Here is a 20,473-nt window from a genome sequence, read left to right on the forward strand (position 1 = left end):
TAGGCACTGCAAGGCTGCGTCTACTCCTGGAACTTCATCTTTGGTGTACACCACCACAAGCCTGTTTGACTCATTGGGCGTACGCCCTTTTCGGTTCAAACATTCTGGTAAGCCTTCATCTAACTTGTGGTGGATTATCTACTTGTAAACTTTCCTCAAGCGTTGTTTTCACTTTTGACGTCAAGAGGATGTTATGAACATTTGGTTTCCATTCATGGTTTCTACTACTCATGGATTTCACATTTATTTGTTTATTTGTTTTTCAATATTGATGTAGTATCACTGTGAATATACATAATTAAGGTTTCACACAATTCTTAATATTGATTGTAAGATTCACAACATTGTCTCAGTTCATTTTGAGATATGTTTCTAGCGCTGCACCTTTATTTATATGCGTCTATTCCTGGAACTGACTCCCAAAAGGCAGCGTCTGAGGCCTTGAATGGGTATAATTTTAACCACTTACGGACTGCCCATGCCTGGTGGTTGGGAGTCTTGCTCCCACTCCATGGCCTCCTTAACTGCCATAATTTAGGGCTCTATGAGCTGAAAATCGAATAAATATTCTGAGGGTTCTTCTGCTTCTGACGAGTCTCCTGAGGATATTTCAAGCACCGATGGTGAGTCCCGCTTATGCTTAGACGTGCTTTTGACTCTAGGCCTGGTCTTGGAGGCACTTGTGCTGGAGACCAACTGCATACTTTCAGCCACTGCCTCATGGATATAATCCTTTATCCTAAGCAACTCTGTCTCTTTATCCGTGGCTACATCTCTTATGCATTCTGCACAAAAGAGTTTCTCAGGAGCGGATGTGCTGAACAAGTCCAGCAGAGGCCCTCGGCTGGATAACCTCTTGTCGCTCTGGGCTCTGCCGCTGGAGATTTACCATGGTCTGGACTGGCAGTTGCTTGGGGTCAATGCCCTGTGCGTGACTCAGATGCATGCAGAGAATTTGAACGGTGGCAGGACTTTTCCTTCCACAAATGTCTTTTCTTAGGGCTTCTGCTCCTATAAAGACAGGATACCTTATTAGTCTGGTGTACAGCACTCTTGTTTGAGACCCATGTAGACCCCTCTTACCTTTCCGATGATCTTCGCGCTCTTTGGGGCTGTGGTAAGCTCATAGCTGAAGTGTCAAAAAGATAGAGTTAGAGAATAAGAAGAAAAAGTTCCTATTCTACTCTCTCTTTTTTTCTTCTTTTTTTTTTCTTTTTTGTTACTGACCCTTTAAGAGAATCTGCTTTACCTGGATAGAGAGTCATTCGGGGTGGCAGCAGACTTTAGAAAATATCTGACAAGCTGTAATAGGATTATGCATTAGGATTACTCAGTGGTCATAGTCTAGCAAGCACTGACAACAGCACAGCCACCCTTCCTCCTATAAGGAGGGAACTCACCAGTACACTTCCCTCTCTAGCTGTGGCATACAGCACTGGAGTCTCTGTGGCTCCTGGCTTTATCCTGGGCGTTGCTAGGTGACGCCTGTCACCCCGCCCCCCATTCCCCCCTCCCCCTTGATGTCATCACCAGCCAACAGAAAACACAGGGGAGGCGGCTGACGCGGCTCCTAGAGACAGGAAACCAACAGGAAGGAGTGCGCGATCTTCAGGCAGCACCACAACCCTGGACTGGTATGCTCTTTAAGCATTTATCTGCTCGCAGCCCTGGCACCTGGGGCGTCTAGTTTTTAAGAGGATTTACCTCTATTGTTCTGGACCTTCCAACCCAGGAGAGGCTTGAACCTGGGAGGGCAGGTTCAGTAGGGGGGTGTATTCAGTTCCTTGAGCATGGTGGCCTGGAGTCTGACCATAAAAAGAGAACTGGGGGAGTCCCTTTTATTAGCTACGAGAAGGTGGTCCTGAGAGACTGGAGGGAGGGGTTAACCCAGGTGTGCTGATGTGAGGCTGGCCAGGAAACAGCATTTTTGCTTGCACATGATTGGATGATGAAAGTCAGCAGTGCTTCACCTCATTTACTAAGCTCTTGAGCAACTGTACTTACAAAGTGCACAGTCTATTTGCCTTTAGTAAATCAACCCCATAGTGTGTTTGCATCCTTTTCCTGCAAAACTAATTTGATTACAATATACCCAAGTCAACAGAGCTACTGGCCAAGAATCCCCAGCTAATAAAAAAAGACTGTGACAGGAGGCTGGAGGTTTTCATCTCCCAACAAATTCCTATGTCAGCTGCTGCTAAAAATAAAAGAGCATGACACAGTGACAGTTCAGAAGAGCCACAACACAGCAGCCAAGACTTACGGGAGAATCCATACAAAATGAAGACGCTCAGATTTATCGCTGCCGAAGCTTTTATATCCAAACAGGAGTATGCCAAGTTAAGCATCAAAAATATTGCTCATAACCTTTATCCCCTCTTGCTGAAGGCATGTTTCTTGCATGAAAAGGAGGAAATCATCACCATACTAGTGGAAAACTGGCCACTACAAGCTTTCAACTTTGGCAAACTGATGGGCAAAACCGTGGACTGCCCTGAAGATCTTAGTCATTGGGCATGCCAACGCAACCTAACCGCATGCCTTAAAGGCTTGAAGAACTACGTCCTAAATTGTTCCCCGACATATTCCAAAAGACTCAAAGTTTTTGATCTGACAGGTATACGTGATGTTCAGTTTCAACCATGCAAGTGTAAGAATACTTTGGGGCGATGGGCAAGAACTCAACTGATTTCACAGATCTGCTTTGAACTTCTCATTGACATGCAAAGGCTTGATTTCAATCCTTCTGTTTTTGACGTTGATGTTGATGTCATGTGTAACTTGTTTGTTACAGAGAAAACCTATGAGCTTGTGGTACAAGCATTATTGATGAGATGTCACTGTCCGCTAAAGCTCCGTTGTGTAGATTTTAGAGTAGACAGTTTAGCTTTAAGAAAGCTCTTCTACATAATAAGGCTTGCTGAACCCTCTTCTATACACAAACTAGAAATTGTTCACAATGTGCGCTTAGAAATACATCATCTGGAAGTGCTTCTCAAAAATATCACTTTCACTCAGCTTAGTTCGTTGACTTTACCAGCAAAAACATTTAATGTTACTAATTACACAGCAGAGGATGACGCTGTTTTATGTACCATTGGAGAGAAACTAAGCCACATGGTTCACCTGACTGAGCTGAAGCTTTCATTTTCTACACTGACAGGACGGTTGAGGAAACTGCTGAGGTAAATGCTTACAGTGTGATTCCAGAGTAGTAATAAGATCTCTTTTTGCCCTGGGTTCAAACCTCCTCCAAACATATCTATTTTAATCACTATACATTCATTATGAAAATACCATGCACCCTCTGCATGCTGTATTACCCAAGAATGTGTCAATAATGGTAAATGATAATATTTGGTAATAATGGCAATATTTCAATTCTATGTTTTTGCATTTAAATTGTCCTTTTATTTAAAAGTGTCCTTGGCCCATTAAGGATAAAGCAGCATGTTCACCCTAATAGCAGCCACTGTAGTAGGGTTGCCACCTCATCCCTTTAAAACTGAACACATATTAATTACACAGGTTCTGTGGCTGATTAAGGTGGTAATTAAACTCACTTAGTGCCTTATCTGCATTCATTTTGCCTCAGAACCTGTGTAATTCATATGTGTTCGGTTTTAAAGGGATGAGGTGGCAACCCTATCCTGTAGTGGCTTATACGCACATTCCTTTCACCCCTGCTCCGCTCTGTTTCCCACTGGGAGCAAATAAAAATACCCTGTAGTTCCACATATAGGAAATTATGTGACTTTCCTTCTATTTATGTGATAGTACTCAAGCTTGGAAATTGACTGCTCAGGCACCAGGGTCCTTGTCGTACCCTTCTTTCAATTTCCCACAAGGACTAGAAACCCTGTGTAAGATCCAACTAGTAACAGGAAGCTTACACAGGGTTTGTAGTCCTTGTGAAGAATGGAAAGGTAAGTAAGTAAATGGAAAGGTAAGTATAAGCAGCTGCAGGGGTTGGTTTGCTCTGCAAACCAGGCTCACTTTAACCAATATGATATTGCATCCCTTGTATCCTTCTCAGTGCTATGGACAGCGGGCCCTGTTACCTTCCTTCCACTAATTATACTTCTGTGTAATCTTATATTAGCTTAGAAGTAGTAAAAAAAAACACACTACACTTGCATAACATAACACCCACCTTGTGTTCTGCCATGTTTTTCTTGCCATCTCTGTGGTTGGTGTCTAAATTTTCTTCACTTCTTGTCTTGGTGATGAACCGTATCCAGGAGATAAAGTAAAAAAAATTCTCTATACAAGTCCATCAAGTCCAACCTCTGTGTGTGCTTATATGTTAGTAGTACAGTGTATATATCCCTGTATGTTGTGGTCGTTAAGGTGCCCATCTAATAGTTTTTTAAATTATCAAAGCTCCCCGCTGAAACCACTACTTGGGGAAGAGAATTCTACATCCTTACTGCTCTTACAGTAAATAACCCTCTACGCGGTTTAAGGTTAAACCTCTTTTCTTCTAATTTTAGTGAATGGCCGCGTGTCTTTTTTAATTCCCTTGCGCGGAAAAGTTTTCTCCCTATTGTGGGGTCACCAGTACGGTATTTGTACATTTAAATCATATCCCCTCTCAAGCGTCTCTTCTCCAGAGAGAATAAGTTCAGTGCTTGCAGTCTTTCCCCATAGATGAGATCCTCTAGTCCTTTTATTAGCTTAGTTGCCTTTCTTTGGACCCTCTCCAGTTCCAGCACATTCTTCTAAAAACTTGTTGCAACTAAAAAAGTTGAATACACTGTATATTCACATCATTCAATGCCCTCAGGGGCTTACAATCTAAGGTCCCTAACTCATATTCATACATACACAGCCTATGAACAATTTAGACAGGATCCAGTTACCTACCAGTATGTCTCTGGAGCAGGGAAGGAAACCCACGCAGGCACAGGAGAACATGCAAACTCCAGGCAGGTAGTGCTGTGGTTGGGATACGAACTGGCTAACCCTAGTACTACTAGGTGGAAATGCTACCCACTTAGCCACTGTGCTGTTATCATTGCTACCTACATTATAATATACCTAGTTTGCATAGATTTTGCAATGGTAACATACAGCTTAGTTTCACTAAATACAAAACAAAAGTAAAATAATTTATGTGATAGAAACAGTGTTAAAGTTCCCTTTTTGGATAGGGTAAGGAAGGGTTATAGCCCCTGTAAGTTTCTTTGATTTCCTTTCACTTCTTGTCACTTCACTTCCTGTTCCATAGCTATAACAGGAAGTGAGAGGAAATCCCTCCAAAGTGACGGAATTCCTGGTTGTCACCATCAGAACAAGTGTCCCCATTGGAAGATTTACCACTTTTTACTGTTCAAGGGGCAACCTAAAATTTTGGATTTTCTTTAATTTTCACTGATAACTGTAAACAGGACAAATAGTTACATAGTTACATAGTAGGTGAGGTTGAAAAAAGACACAAGTCCATCAAGTCCAACCTATGTGTGTGATTATGTGTCAGTATTACATTATATATCCCTGTATATTGCGGTCATTCAGGTGCTTATCTAATAGTTTCTTGAAGCTATCAATGCTCCCTGCTGAGACCACCGCCTGTGGAAGGGAATTCCACATCCTTGCAGCTCTTACAGGAAAGAACCCTCTACGTAGTTTAAGGTTAAACCTCTTTTCTTCTAATTTTAATGAGTGGCCGCGAGTCTTGTTAAACTCTCTTAGAGAGGGGGAATCTCCCTAATGGGGGCAGAGACAGCAATAAAAACCTGACAGGTGTTCTAATCCTTCACCACACTATCTAAAACCAAAAAAGTATACTTTAATACTGGTAAAAAAAAACAAAAACAGAAAAGACAGTGTCTAATATGGTCAAGGCTACTCTACACCAACTATTCATAGGTGCAATTTTACTACTGATCAGTATGGGGGCTTTGACCTGCTCTGTTTCCAACCTGGGCTGGTTCACCCCTCCTTAGGTCAGCCTGGTGACCCCAAGATTCCCCAGAGCCACCATATTGATGCTGAACTTAGTGCAGATACCCAATCAACATAGATTAGTGGAGAATAAAACTCCCAGACTCACATGATCCAGCAGCCTTTAACCTCCCCAGTATCTGGGATTACAGGCACACACCACTGCACCCAGCAAGAGGGGCCTACTACACTCTTTTACTAGAAGCCAAACTAGTACTGATGTCATATGGACAATAGCGCCATCTGCTACCTCTTTGTACTACTCATTTCTCTGAACTCCTTTTCAAGTCTAACCTCCCAAACCAGTCATCTAATGGAAGGTAGATATATCACATCCAACCAGATGTTGGGAAAGTCAGTAATTTGTTCTCATATTGAGCTACCCATTATAAAGTCCTGACAATTCGACCTTTTATATAGCCTGTATACCTACCAACCTTTTGAAATGGGAAAGAAGGACACCTTTATGCACAGAATATTTAGGCAATGGACACGCCTCTGCCACATTCTTCATATTAGATTAAAAGCTTATTGAAATTTGGCAGTTGAATATACACTCATCGGCCAATCGACCACTTTATTAAGTACACCTTGCTAGTACAAGATTGGATAAGGTGACCAGATTTTTAAAAGGAAATCCAGGGACATTTCTTTTTTTATTGGCAAATGGTAAACTATTTTATATGCATATTTTCCTAAAATTATATATGCAGTCAGTGGCGCAGCGTGGGTTGTCAGCACCCGGGACAAGGCAAGAAATGTGCACCCTGTAATCTGCAGACCTGTAGCACTCCCTGAGTCCCTTCCACTAGTACAGTAGTACTGACCAACCTGATTCCTACACTGTCCACTACACTGACCTACCTGATCCCTACACTAACCTACCTGTTTCCTACACTGTCCAATACACTAACATACTTGATTCCTACACTGACCTACCTGACCACTGCACTAACCTACCTGATTCCTACACTGTCCACTACACTGACCTACCTGATCCCTACACTGTCTACTACACAAACCTACCTTTTCCTACACTGACCTACCTGATCTCTACACTGTCCACTACACTGACCTACCTGATCCCTACACTGTCCAATACACTGACCTACCTGATTCCTACACTGACCTACCTGATCCCTACTAGGGATGAGCTTCGTGTTCAAGTCGAACCCATGTTCGACTCGAACATCGTCTGTTCGATCGTTCGCCGAATTGCGAACGATATGGGCCGTTCGCGTCAAATTCATGTGGCGCGTCACGGCCCATAATTCACTGCTGCATCGCAGTGCATTGCTGGCTGATGATTGGCCAAGCATGCACTATGACCAGCATGCTTGGCCAATCATAGCGCCAAGGTGGCTTTGGCCAATTATGGCTCAGGGGGTTTAGAACACGCCCCGCACTATATAAGGCCGCCTGCACAGCGGCCCTGTGTAGCCTGTTGCGGCGTGCTTAGAGAGAGAGAGAGAGACAGTGTCATTTCATTTGAGTTAGCTAGATTAGGCAGGACAGTCAGTGAGTTAGCTGTACTTACAGTGTATTGTGTATATATATATATATATATGCATCCCAGGTGTTGTATATATATATATATATATATATATATATATATATATATACACACCGTATTCAGTTTAGCTAGATCCGTTCCTGTTATCTTCCTACTGACAGGCAGGCTTGTCTTGTTACAGTATTTACAGCTACCTGAAGAAAATTGCTGGTGTTCTTTTGATCCTATTAGTACCACAGTCAGGCAGCTAGACTATTTACAGTTAGTGTAGTGCGTCCTCCTCACAGTGTTCAGTTAAAGCTACAAGTTAGTTTAGTGTGACTTCTGCACAGTGTTCAGCTAAAACTACAAGTTAGTGTAGTGCGTCCTCTGAACAGTGTTCAGCTAAAGCTACAAGTTAGTGTAGTGTGTAGTGTGACCGCTGCACAGTGTTCAGCTAAAGCTACAAGTTAGTGTAGTGCGTCCTCTGAATAGTGTTCAGCTAAAACTACAAGTTAGTGTAGTGCGACCTCTGCACAGTGTTCAGCTAAAGCTACAAGTTAGTGTAGTGCATCCTCTGAACAGTGTTCAGCTAAAACTACAAGTTAGTATAGTGCAACCTCTGCACAGTGTTCAGCTAAAGCTACAAGTTAGTGTAATGCGTCCTCCTCACAGTGTTCAGCTAAAGCTACAAGTTAGTTTAGTGTGACCTCTCCACAGTGTTCAGCTAAAGCTACAAGTTAGTGTAGTGTGTCCTCTGCACAGTGTTCAGCTAAAGCTACCTGTAGTAGGTTGGTGGTGTTTTCCTGATCCTATCACTACAGTGTTCACCTAAAGCTACCTGTAGAAGGTTGGTGGTGTTTTCCTGATCCTATCACTACTGCAGGCAGCTAAATAAGCTACAAGTTAGTTTTTTGCAAGCTCTGCACAGTGTTCAGCTAAAACTACAAGTTAGTGTAGTACGAGCTCTGCACAGTGTTCAGCTAAAGCTACCTGTAGAAGGTTGTTGGTGTTTTCCTGATCCTATCACTACCGCAGGCAGCTAAATAAGCTACAAGTTAGTTTTTTTGCGAGCTCTGCACAGTGTTCACCTAAAGCTACCTGTAGAAGGTTGTTGGTGTTCTCATACTACAGGCAGGCAGTTGATTTTGCTAGCTTCAGTATCAGTATATTTATATATATATATATATATATATATATATATATATATATATATATATATATATATATATATCCCAGCTTAGTGCAGCTACAGGCCATTAGTATGTCTGGAAGGCCAACAAGGAGAGGCAGACAGTCACAAGCCAATAAAGGAGGGCAAGCAGGCTCTGTGTCTAGAGGCAACAGTGCTGGTCGTGGAGACGGTGCATCCTCATCAGCACGTGGCCGTTGGACACGCTTTGCCTTTTTTTCGGCAGCTGGCCGTGTTGAGCCGCAACATGCGAAAGACTTGGTCGAGTGGATGACAAGCCGTCCTCATCCTCCTCATCCTCTCTCACCCATGCTCAAGGTACTTTGTCTGGCAAAGCAGCTGCCAACACGGCCTCTTCCCTCGGCTCAATGGCATCAGTGACTCCTTCCCTAGCCCCACTATGTCCTCCTGAGGAGTCCCTCGAACTGTTTGACCACAGTGTTGGGTACATGCTCCAGGAGGATGCCCAGCGTTTAGAAGGCTCTGATGATGATACTGAGCTAGATGAAGGCAGTAACGTAAGTACGGACAGAGGGGGTGCCCAAGAAGGACAGCAATCTGGCAGTCATGCTCCCCCTGCTGCAGCATACTGCCAGGTTTGCTCCAGTGATGAGGAGGGAGGGGATGATGAGGTCACTGACTCAACATGGGTGCCTGATAGGAGAGAGGAGGAGGAGGAAGAGGAGGCACATCACCAACGAGGCAGGATGCTCTCCAGGGCCAGCCTAAGGGCAGCACAAAGACTGCATCACACCCCAAAGCTCCGCATGTGCAGGGCGCTGCTGTCTCTGCACGTTATTCCAAAAGTTCTTTGGTGTGGGCCTTTTTTGAGACGAGTGCATCAGATCGCACAGCTGCTATTTGCAACATATGTTTCAAGCGTATCTCGCGTGGCCAAAACATCTCCTGCTTGGGCACCACATGCTTGACCAGACATATGTTGACCTGCCATGCAGTTCGTTGGCAAGCGTATCTAAAAGACCCACACCAAAGAACAAAGAGGACCTCTCCTTGCTCCTCATCAGCTGAGATCTCCAACCCTACTATACCTTCAGTCCTCTCTGAGACCTACACTGAGAGGAATGAAGGTGTAGAATTAGGTGTGTCACAGCCAAGTACTTGTGGACAATCTGCTTTCGATACACCGACGTTAGATTGTACCAGGCAAATTTCCCTGCCCCAGCTTCTGCACCGCCGAAAGAAGTTCGCTCCCAGCCATCCACATGCCCAGCGGTTGAATGCTATCTTGGCAAAATTGCTAGAACTTCAACTGCTGCCTTTTCTGTTGGTAGACTCTGCCCCCTTCTGTGAGTTTGTGGAATGTGCGGTTCCTCAGTGGCAGGTACCCAAACGCCACTTTTTCTCACGGAAGGCAATTTCGGCTCTCTACCGGCATGTGGAAGGCAATGTCTATGCCTCGCTGGACAGGATGGTCAGCGGTAAGGTGCATATTACTGCTGACTCATGGTCCAGCAGGCATGGACAGGGACGTAACCTAAGTTTCACCGCGCATTGGGTGACTCTGCTGGCAGCTGGGAAGGATGCAGGACAAGGTGCAGTAGTGTTGGAGGTTGTTCCGCCACCACGCCTCCAAAATGCCACTACTAATGATTGTGACACACCTCTCTCCTCCACCCCCTCCTCTTCTTCTTCCTCCATGGCCTCTTCCTGTGCTTTGTCCTCGGAACCAGCAGTGCTCTGTAGCCGTTCAAGGGGCTACGCAAGTATGCAGGCCAAAAGATGCCATGCGGTGTTTGAGTTGGTGTGCTTGGGGGACAGGAGCCACACTGGGGCAGAGGTTCTGTCAGCTCTGCAGGGGTAGGTTCAGTGGTGGTTGACGCCACGCCAACTTAAGGCAGGAATGGTGGTTTGCGACAATGGCACCAACCTCCTCTCTGCCCTCCGACAGGGACAAATGACCCATGTGCCCTGTTTGGCTCACGTCCCTAACTTGGTGGTGCAGCGGTTCTTGGGCAGGTACCCGGGCTTACAGGATGTCCTGAGGCAGGCCAGGAAAGTCTGTGTGCATTTCCGCCAGTCATATAATGCCAGTGCTCGGCTGGCAGACCTCCAAAAGGAGTTTAACCTGCCCAAGAACCGCCTAATCTGTGACATGCCCACCAGGTGGAACTCAACGTTGGCCATGCTGCAGCGGCTGCACACGCAGCAGAGGGCCCTCAATGAGTACCTGTGAGACTATGGCACCAGGACAGGGTCAGGGGAGCTTGTTTTTTTTCCCCACGCCAGTGGGCCATGATCAGGGATGCATGCACTGTCCTGTCACCATTTGAGGAGGCCACGAGGATGGTGAGCAGTGACAGTGCATGCATCAGTGACACTGTCCCCCTTGTCCACCTGTTGGAGCACACGCTGTGTGGAATAATGGACAGGGCACTTGAGGCAGAACAGAGGTAGGAAGAGGAGGACTTCCTTAGCTCTCAAGGCCCCCTTTATTGAGACAGTGTTCCTGCGTGCCCGCCGATCACACAGGAAGAGGAGGAGGAGGAGGATTGTGTTTAACAGGGGCGTGTAATTACAATTTTTGATCTAATATTTCACAGCAGGGCCCATTTCTGCACCCACCAAGAGTGAGGACTTACAGTGTTGTGGCACCAGCACCACCACCAAAGGCCCAATTGTAATTACAATTCTTGATGTAATATTTCACAGCAGGGCCCTGTGAGGGCTTACAGTGTTGTGGCCACAACAACACCTAAGGCCCAAATTTCTGCTGAGTATATAGGGCAGGCCCCTACTTTCAAACATCCAACTTACAAACAACTCCTACTTGCAAACGGAAGGAGACAACAGGAAGTGAGATGAAATCTACCCCTAGGAAGGGAAATTCCCTCCTGTAAGAGTTAATATGGGAAAAACATTTCTCCTTTCCACTGATGCTTTATCACCAATCCTTGTTTCACAAAAAACCCCAAATTTTCAAAAAACATTTGTCATTGGGACAAAAAGTGAGGTGAAATCTTCTGAAGAGGAGCATAGACAACAAAACAAATGTCACAGGGGTGATAACCCTTCCCTATGTTTTAAAATAGATTTTTTGGCTGGAGCTAAACACGTTAAAAATGTACCAGTTCAAAATTACAAACAGATTCTACTTAACAACAAACCTACAGTCCCTGTCTTGTTTGCACTGCCTGTATACTGCTGTTCAGAGTACAGAGCCTATATACTGCTGTTTCCTTTTTTAATTTGGGTGCGGGGTTCCCCTTAATATCCATACAAGACCCAAAGGGCCTGGTAATGGACTGGGGGGTACCCATGCCATTTGTCTCACTGATTTTCATCCATATTGCCAGGACCTGACATTACATTAAAGCCGCAAGCAGTTTTAAATGACTTTTTTTCCTTTAAAAATGACATTTTGTGCAGGGACTGTTCTAAGCACGGGAAACATGCGCCACTTTACAGGCATACTATAGACACCCCCCAGGTACGATATTTAAATGAATATTTCACTTTTTTTTTTTACTTTAAGCATCATTACAATCACTGCTCCCGAAAAAATGGTCCTTTTTAAAAGTTTTTTTTGCATTGACACATGTCCCCTGGGGCAGGACCCGGGTCCCCAAACCCTTTTTTAGGACAATACCATGCAAATTAGCCTTTAAAATGAGCACTTTTGATTTCGAACGTTCGAGTCCCATAGACGTCTATGGGGTTCTAACGTTGGTGCGAATTTTCGGTCCGTTCGCAGGTTCTGGTGCGAACCGAACCGGGGGGTGTTCGGCTCATCCCTAATCCCTACACTGTCCACTACACTAACCTACCGGATCCCTACACTGACCTACCTGATTCCTACACTGTCCACTACACTGCCCTACCTGATTCCTACACTGTCCACTACACTAACCTACCTCCTCATTTTAGAACTTCTCTACCAATGCAATCCTAGAAATAAATTGCCAACTTTCAAACCCCCTTCAGACTTGGTCAGTCCATTGTAGTCTATTACTGCACAGGCATTAATGTGTGTTGCAGTAAGGAAGACCATTAATGTAGGAGGAAAAACAGGCTTTTGTTATTTTATTTTATTTTTTTTTATGCAGAGCACAATAAGGCTGTGCCACAGTGTAAGTCTGTTGGCACCTACCGTTCTTGTGTGCTGGGGTTCCACTTTAAATTAATGCAGAATGCCCTGCATTATAATGTGCTAGTGCAATGCTTACATGTGAAGCCAAAGCATTATCCAGTCTGATATTAAAGAAAACATTTAAAGTGGTGCAGGGGGCTACTAATGCTACTTCTTGTTCTGCAAATGATAGTTGCCTAGTTGTGATGGTGACTCTTATTTTAATGCTTTATGTCCCTTATCTAGAACAAGTATGCACAAGACTTCTGACTTTTTACGCTGACTTTCTTGATATGCACACTTGTTCTGGGTCAGTGATTCATAACACACAAGCAAGATTTTGCCACCACTGTAAATTGCTGAGTTCCTAGACCTTGGCCTATGTAGCCTTTTTAAGGCCTGTAAATAAGCCAAGTTATGTGACTTTCTGTTTCTTTTAGGGATGCAAATAGAACAAAGCATGTCTATTTGGCACATTTTATCAGTTTTTTTTATCACCATAGAAATCACTATTGTAGAGGTAACACATCTGTATCATATAGCATCTAAATAAATTGTTTGTTTGTTTTTCAGTCCACTAAACACACCACTCAAAGTGCTGGAACTAGGAAACTGCTCTCTGAATAATGTAGACATGGCTTACCTAGCAAACAGCCTGCATGCAGAACATTTAGAACAGTTGGATATGAGTGGTCATAACATTGCAGAACTTTTTCCATCAACGTTCTTTAAGCTTCTGTCCAAGGCTTCACAGACCTTGAAAGTTCTTATTCTGGAGGAATGTGATATTGGAGATATGAATATTCATATTCTGGAGATGGGAATAGTGCATTGTCTAAAACTAAATGAGTTAAAATTCCTTGGAAACCCCATCACAGCTATATCACTTCGGCGTCTATTCAGAGTTTTTGCAAATCTGCCTGAGTTGAGGTACATTGAATTTCCAGTACCAAAGGACTGCTATCCTCCTGATGTCAGCTACCCCCTGGATGAAGTAAGCCTTATAAAATATGATTATCAGAAATATGACAGCATCAAACAAACCCTGTGCCGAATATTACGGCAAGCTGCTCGAGAAGATATACTGGTGGCCACACCACTGTTTGGCAGTTATGATTCGGCAATTGAGGAGACCAGCAAAGAATTGGGAGCATGCCTGCTTACATCATTTAAAGATGCCCTGCAGAATTTCACTGAAGCACTGCAAAAATTATAGTGAATATACAGTGTGCAAATGCAGAATCTAATACAATAAATTTAGCGAATAGAAGGGAACCTTCTAAGTATCAGATGACTGGTCCTCTTTGATGAGTATGTGGGTACATCTCCTACCCAAGTCTGGTGACACATTTGAAATCCCACGTCACAGTAAATTACACTATTGTAAAAAAATATGCAACTTTATTCGGGGGCAGCTGCCTGCTGAAAATCACGAAATGATTAAAGGAAACAGAGCGCCAAGTTCAATAAATTCAAGATGAATTACAGTTTTGTGATTAGAACATTAACAAACCTAATATAAAAGTTCACTCTGCATTATCTATCTGAGCTAACTATAAATTAAATCTAAAACTTGCCTGTTGGTGAGTTCACAAGTCTGCACTGGGGCCCTGGAGAACTTTACAGTAAAAAAAAATTCCTTTTGAAAGTAACAAAATAGTAACCTATATACAATATCTTTAAGTTACTAGTACTGAAAGATATAACAGGTGTGTGGTCCATCAAAATGATTTGCTTTGAAGGAAGATCTTTTCTCAGTTAGTCGATTTATCCAACAGACACTACTGAAAAAAAAGCAACTGTCTTCTATATTTATCCTCTGTGGCTAACAGTCTCTTCTTGACTTTTCAAAACAGTTTCTCACACTGGCTCTTGATAAGTTGAACAGATAGCTGAAGATGTGGTTGTACCGGGACCGTCTTTAATATTAAATGGACCCTGGGCAAACATTTTCTTGGGCCCCCACTCCAGGCAATTTCGCTCTCCACATGCCTGCACACCATGGATTGGGGTGGTGAGGGGACACATCAGTAGAAAACTCCTAGGAATCCTAGAACTCCTGGGATCAGTGGCAGTGCTGGAGGGAGGGGAGGATGTGATCAATGGCAATGCTGATTTTTTTACCGACTACCAATATAAAGAGGAGTTTCAACACTGGCCACCAATGTAATAGGGGTTTACACTGATCACTAATGTAATAGAAGCATTCACAGTAACCACCAATGTAAGGAGGGGGGCTTCACACTGGCCCCTAGTGTGAACAAAAGGATTGTACACCAAGCCCAATGTAATGAGAAGATTTACACTGACCACCAATGTAAAGGGGATTTACACTGACCACTAATGTAATAGAAGCATTCACAGTAACCACCAATTTAAGGAGGGATTTACACTGGACACCAATGTAAGGAGGACCTTCACACTGGCCACTAGTGTGAATGAAAGGATTCTACACCAAGCCTCAATGTAATGTGAAGATTTACACTGACCACCAATGTAACTGAGACATGTAACCTGCGTTCACATTTGTGTGTGTCGGGAACACATGCAAAATCGTTTTCCTGACACCACAGAAATGTGCTGCCCTTTAACAGATACACAGCAGTGCCATTAATTGTTAATGACACCCTCATGCATCTGCTGACGTGCTGTGCAACCGTGTGATTTTGAAAAAGTGTTAGGGAATTCTTCCGCATTTCTAGCACATAGAGCAGCCCACTGAAGTAATTGGGTTGCCCTACACGCGACCTACATTTTTATCCACACTGTCAGTACACCTTTGCATCCTAAAACCCCTGCTAACCTCTGCACCCCAAACCTCCCCCATCCTCTCCTCTCCAACCCTCCACCCCTTTAACTCTACCTGCCTCCTCTGCTCATCTTTGCACCCACCTTCCTTACCTCCATACATCCCCTCCTTGCTTTCCTGTGCACCCAAACTTTAATTACTTCTCTGCCTACCTCTGCACACCCCACACTACCCCCCCCCCCCCCACCACCACCACCAATTTGCTTACCTTTGCAGAACAGGCTGATGTTAGGCTGAATGACCACAGTTGCAGGCAGGACTTTCAAGCATGCCCCTTTATCTCCCCAGTGGGCAGTATTCAGTATAGGTGATGGTGGATATAACCTCAGGGGGGCATGGTATACATATAAATGCTGCCTCTATTTACATATGAATGTCGCCGGCCCCCGACTATTTACATATGAATGCAGCCACTATTTACATATGAATGCCGGTTATTTACATGTAAACACAGGATCTGCAGGTGAGTCATCTGTACACAACAATAGGGCAGAGCAGCATTAGTAGCAGCACTTCACACTGAGAGATCAGGACACAGCACAGGACTAAAACCAAAAGGGACAAGGGAATTTAAACTGGGCTAGTTGGGAAGTATGAGTCAGCTGCTTTGGGTCCCACAACAATGATAGGGCCCAGGGCAGCTGCCCCTTTTGCCCTGCCTTAAAGACGGCCCTGGGTTGTACCATGTTGCAACAAATGAATGCAATGCATTCTGGTGGGTAATCACTGTAGCACAAGAAACTTGCTTGTAAGAACCATGTGGTACTTACAATTTAGCAGTCAGGTCTTCTCATTCCTCTGAAGCCTCGTACACACGCTTAGATTTTCAGATGACCGAACATCCGTTTTTTGTGGCATGCTAGTCTCATGTCGAAAGTGAAGAGGTTACTCACAATATGACAATTTTCGTAAGACAGAATACAATGTCAGAAGTGATGTAATGTGTTGAATAGTTTTGTATGTATTCTTTTGTTTCTGAGCATGCATAGTCTTGCTCTTACGATTTTTTTTCGTACGAAAACCGTACTGATGAAACAAAAATCGGACGTTGAGTTTACTTCCGACAAACATTTTATAGTCTGCACATCCAGCTTTTGTCTGACGAAAAAGTAAAATCGGCTGTCGAAAGCACAGTACTAACGATACGAAAATCATCAGACAGCTTGTTGTACGAATTTTTCCATCCTATTTTTGTATCGTGTGTACGGGCCTTTAGGCAGTAGAGAAATAGGGGGGATGTGCTCCAGCTTCTCTGTGCTGTCCTCTAGACCAGTGGTTGCCAACCAGTGGTCCATCGCCCACTGATGGTCCACGAGAAAATTTTGGTGGTCCCCAGGGGTTTTTGGCTCAAATCAACATTGTTGCCGATGTGATGCCAGTGCAGTGTGATGCTGGAGCCAGAGCAATGTTTGTACAAGGCACACTGTGTAAGTTGTATTTAAAAACAAGCAGTGTCACGTGACCGGCCTGAAGACAGCTGATATTCAGTATTTACAGCGCTCGTTTTTAAATACAACTTACACATTGTGCTATGCCAGCCTCTAATAGTGAGACTGGCACTGACAAATTTAAGATTTTAATATTAAAATAATAGTGGCAGGGGGTGGGGCCGGGCCAGAGACAGAGAGGGTGCTGACAGGGAGGAAGGAGGGGGTGAGGGGGAAGAGAAGAGAGCAGAGAGCAGGCAGCCTATCACAGAGGGAGGCACTTTGACCACGGTGATCAGGGCGGAGCTGCCCTGGTTATCGTGGTCTGTTTAGAGAGGGCATACAGGAAGTGGTAGGTTTAGGGGTTTTTTTACAGTTTAGGGGGGGGGCAGATTACATAGCACAAGTGCTGCACTGTGTAATCTTCTTTAACCACTTCAATACAGGGCATTTTCACCCCCTTCCTGCCCAAGCCAATTTTCAGTTTTCAGCGCTGTCGCAATTTGAATGACAATTGCTCGGTCATGCAACACTGTACCCAAATGAAATTTTTATCATTTTTTTCCCCCACAAATAGAGCTTTCTTTTGGTGGTATTTGATCTTCTCTCCCGCTTTTATTTTTTGCGCTGTAAACAAAAGAAGAGCGACAAGTTTGAAAAAAAAACACAATATTTTTTACTTTTTGCTATAATAAATGTCCCATTTTTGGTATAAAAAAAATAAGCGTGTATTGATTGGTTTGCGCAAAAGTTATAGTGTCTACAAAATATTAGGGGATAGTTTTATGACATTTTTATTCCCTTTTTATATATATATATTTTTTTTTTAACTAGTAATGGCGGCGATCTGCGATTTCTATCATGACTGCGACATTGCAGCGGACATATCGGACACTTTTGACACCATTTTGGAACCATTCACATTTATGCAGAGATCAGTGCTATACAAATGCATTGATTACTGTATAAATGTCACTGGCAGGGAAGGGGTTAACACTAGGGGGCGATCAAGGGGTTAATTGTGTTACCTAGGGAGTGATTCTAATTGTAGGGGGAGGGGACTCACAAGGGGAGGAGACCGATCAGTGTTCCTCTGTATTGGGAACACATGATCGGTCTCCTCTCACATGACAGGACGTGGATCTGTGTGTTTACACACACAGATCCATGGTCCTGCTCTGTTAAAGGGCAATCGCGGGTGCCCGGCGGACATAGCGGCGGACATCCCGAGTGACGCGCGTGCGCTCTCCCCCAGACGGCCGGATAGCCCAGGACGTCATATGACACCCGCCCAAGATGGGAGATCCCTCCTGCGGATGTCATATGAAAATGGGCAGGATGGGAGGTGGTTATACATTTTTTGGGGGGTACGCTTTAAAAGTGCATTGATTCTATATAAAGGGTGGAAAAAACCCACAGTGGTATAAAATATAATGCACAATAATGTTGCCCAGTGTGAACACAATGGGTAAATGTGTATGGTCTGGATTGACCTGTAACACATGTGGATATACAAAATATCCTAAAGCAGAGGTCCACCCAAAAAAAAAAAATTAAAAGCCAGCAGCTACACATACTGCAGCTGCTGGCTTTTAATAATAGGACATTTACCTGTCCTGGAATCCAGCGATGTCAGCACTGCAGCTGATGTTTCCATCGGCTGTCGGTTGCTGCCACTGCCATTGCGGGTAAGGGAACCCCGCAGTGTAGCCTACTGCCCTACTGCACATGCGTGAGGCGAGGCTCCCCTCTCCTACTGGCCTGGTGACAGGAGGAGGAGGAGGGAGCCCCACAGTGACGTCATGGGCCGCGGCGTGGACTCCCGGAAGTGGGAATAGGATACCTGTCAAAGACAGGTATCATGTCCCCCTCCCCCCCAAAAGGTGCCAATTGTGGCACCGGAGGGGGAGAGGAGACAAATGAGCGGAAGTTCCACTTTTGGGTGGAACTCTGCTTTAAGACTGTATGTGCATAATCAAAAAATAAACAATGCAATTCAAACACAACGCGTATATGATCTGAAAAGGAAAAACTGACAAGAGAGCAAATGTATATCAACAGTCTCTCTCAGGTTCCACAAAGTCTATGTGAAAACAAATCAAACAAATCAAATTCAGAGTGAATGGACTGAATTGAAAAAACATCTGATTAACTTGTGAGTTCCAAATTGAACAGATGCCAATCCCAAGGTGTGTGGACTCAGTGTGAAGACACCACCGTGTGCAAAAATAATAAAATATTGTCTGCTTACCAGACCTACATAGGTCACAACCCTGTGTGCTGATCCACAGCTTAGGGATGCATTCCTCTGTCTACCAAATCTCAGAGATTCACAATGGACAACAGCTCCCAGCAGACCCGGGTGGATGAGTAAGCATGGACCCTCATCTGTGGCTGATAAAATGGATTCCTCTATACCTTCCTCAGAGGGCTCAAGTGGATCCCCGATTAACAGCTCATTATTGATAATGAAAAATTGGAGGTAGACAGATTATCTTTTAATCAAAAATCAAACATTGAGCATAAATAGATTTTTTATCCAAAGATAATGCACTCTTCCTCCAATTAGATAAAATTAGATAAGATCAAACCCAGAGGTGCCAGTTGAAATTGATAATAAAAAGTGAAGATCAGGTTACCTGAAGCTAATAGATGCAAACTTGAATTCAGAGTGATCCAGAAAATATAAATCAATAAACAGATGGAGCCACCAGTGTGAGTCAGCCGCTCCAGAATGAAACCTATAAGGGCACAGCCGCCATGCCCACCATCGTCACACTAGAGTGAACTGTGGAAGGGAGGCACCTACAATTTCTACCTCTTGGCACCTGACTATTTCTACCTCTTGGAAACTCTTCTCTTTGGATATCATCTTTGTTGAGTCCTGGGTCGTCCACACCACCTCAGCTCCCGCTAGTGATACCCCTAGGGGATCTCTGATTCATAGTGCCACACTCCCATCATGTAGCTATACATTATGTAAGCACTTTAGGGGGGGGGGGTTCCAGTTAATTCTAGCTCCTATTTATTCAATTTTAATTCCTCTTCCTTGAAGAAATTCTTTCATTAAACTACAATACTCATTCAATCCACGTGCATGCTCCTGAAGAGTGGATGAATCCACAAAATACATAGAGCTACTATATGCCGTATTTTTGCCCATTAAGGCTCGGTTCACACTGGGGCGACTTGGGATCCGACTTGTACGCCCTCAAGTCGCCCCAAGTCGCCCCAAGTCGCTTTGCATTTAGATTACAATTGTAGTGAATTGAACCGTCTTAACTGACACTACTGAAGTCGCTCCGACTTCAAAAAAGGTTCCTGTACTACTTCTATCCGACTTGTAGGCGACTTGTACCCATTCAACTCAATGTAAGTCGCCTGCAAGTCGGATCTCTCAAGCGACTTTGCAGAGAAAACCCCTCCCTCCCCCCTCCCTCCCAGAGAGGTGATTGGCCACAGGCGAAGACGCCTGTCATGGAGGCGACTTCAAGTCGCCTCGTAATTTGCCGAAGTCGCG

At 44.2% G+C, this 20,473-nt stretch overlaps 1 protein-coding gene across 1 annotated transcript; it reads left to right on the forward strand.

The window, feature by feature from the left end:
• Nucleotides 1-1,949: 1,949 nt before the first annotated feature.
• LRRC14B (leucine rich repeat containing 14B) lies at nt 1,950-15,704 on the forward strand. Its single transcript, XM_073610459.1, has 2 exons — nt 1,950-3,185; nt 13,291-15,704. Exons 1-2 carry the CDS (start codon nt 2,281-2,283, stop codon nt 13,931-13,933), a joined length of 1,548 nt encoding a protein of 515 aa, XP_073466560.1. The 5' UTR covers nt 1,950-2,280; the 3' UTR covers nt 13,934-15,704.
• Nucleotides 15,705-20,473: the final 4,769 nt, after the last annotated feature.

This window comes from Aquarana catesbeiana, linkage group LG13 (assembly GCF_042186555.1).
Source record: "Aquarana catesbeiana isolate 2022-GZ linkage group LG13, ASM4218655v1, whole genome shotgun sequence".
Taxonomy (NCBI): Eukaryota; Metazoa; Chordata; class Amphibia; order Anura; family Ranidae; genus Aquarana; species Aquarana catesbeiana.

Excerpts from the sequence above, each read along its gene's own strand:
- LRRC14B (XM_073610459.1), top strand. The coding sequence starts at position 2,281 with ATGAAGACGCTCAGATTTATCGCTGCCGAAGCTTTTATATCCAAACAG. Across the intron at positions 3,186-13,290 it reads CGGTTGAGGAAACTGCTGAG|TCCACTAAACACACCACTCA; the intron begins GTAAATGCTTAC and ends TTTGTTTTTCAG.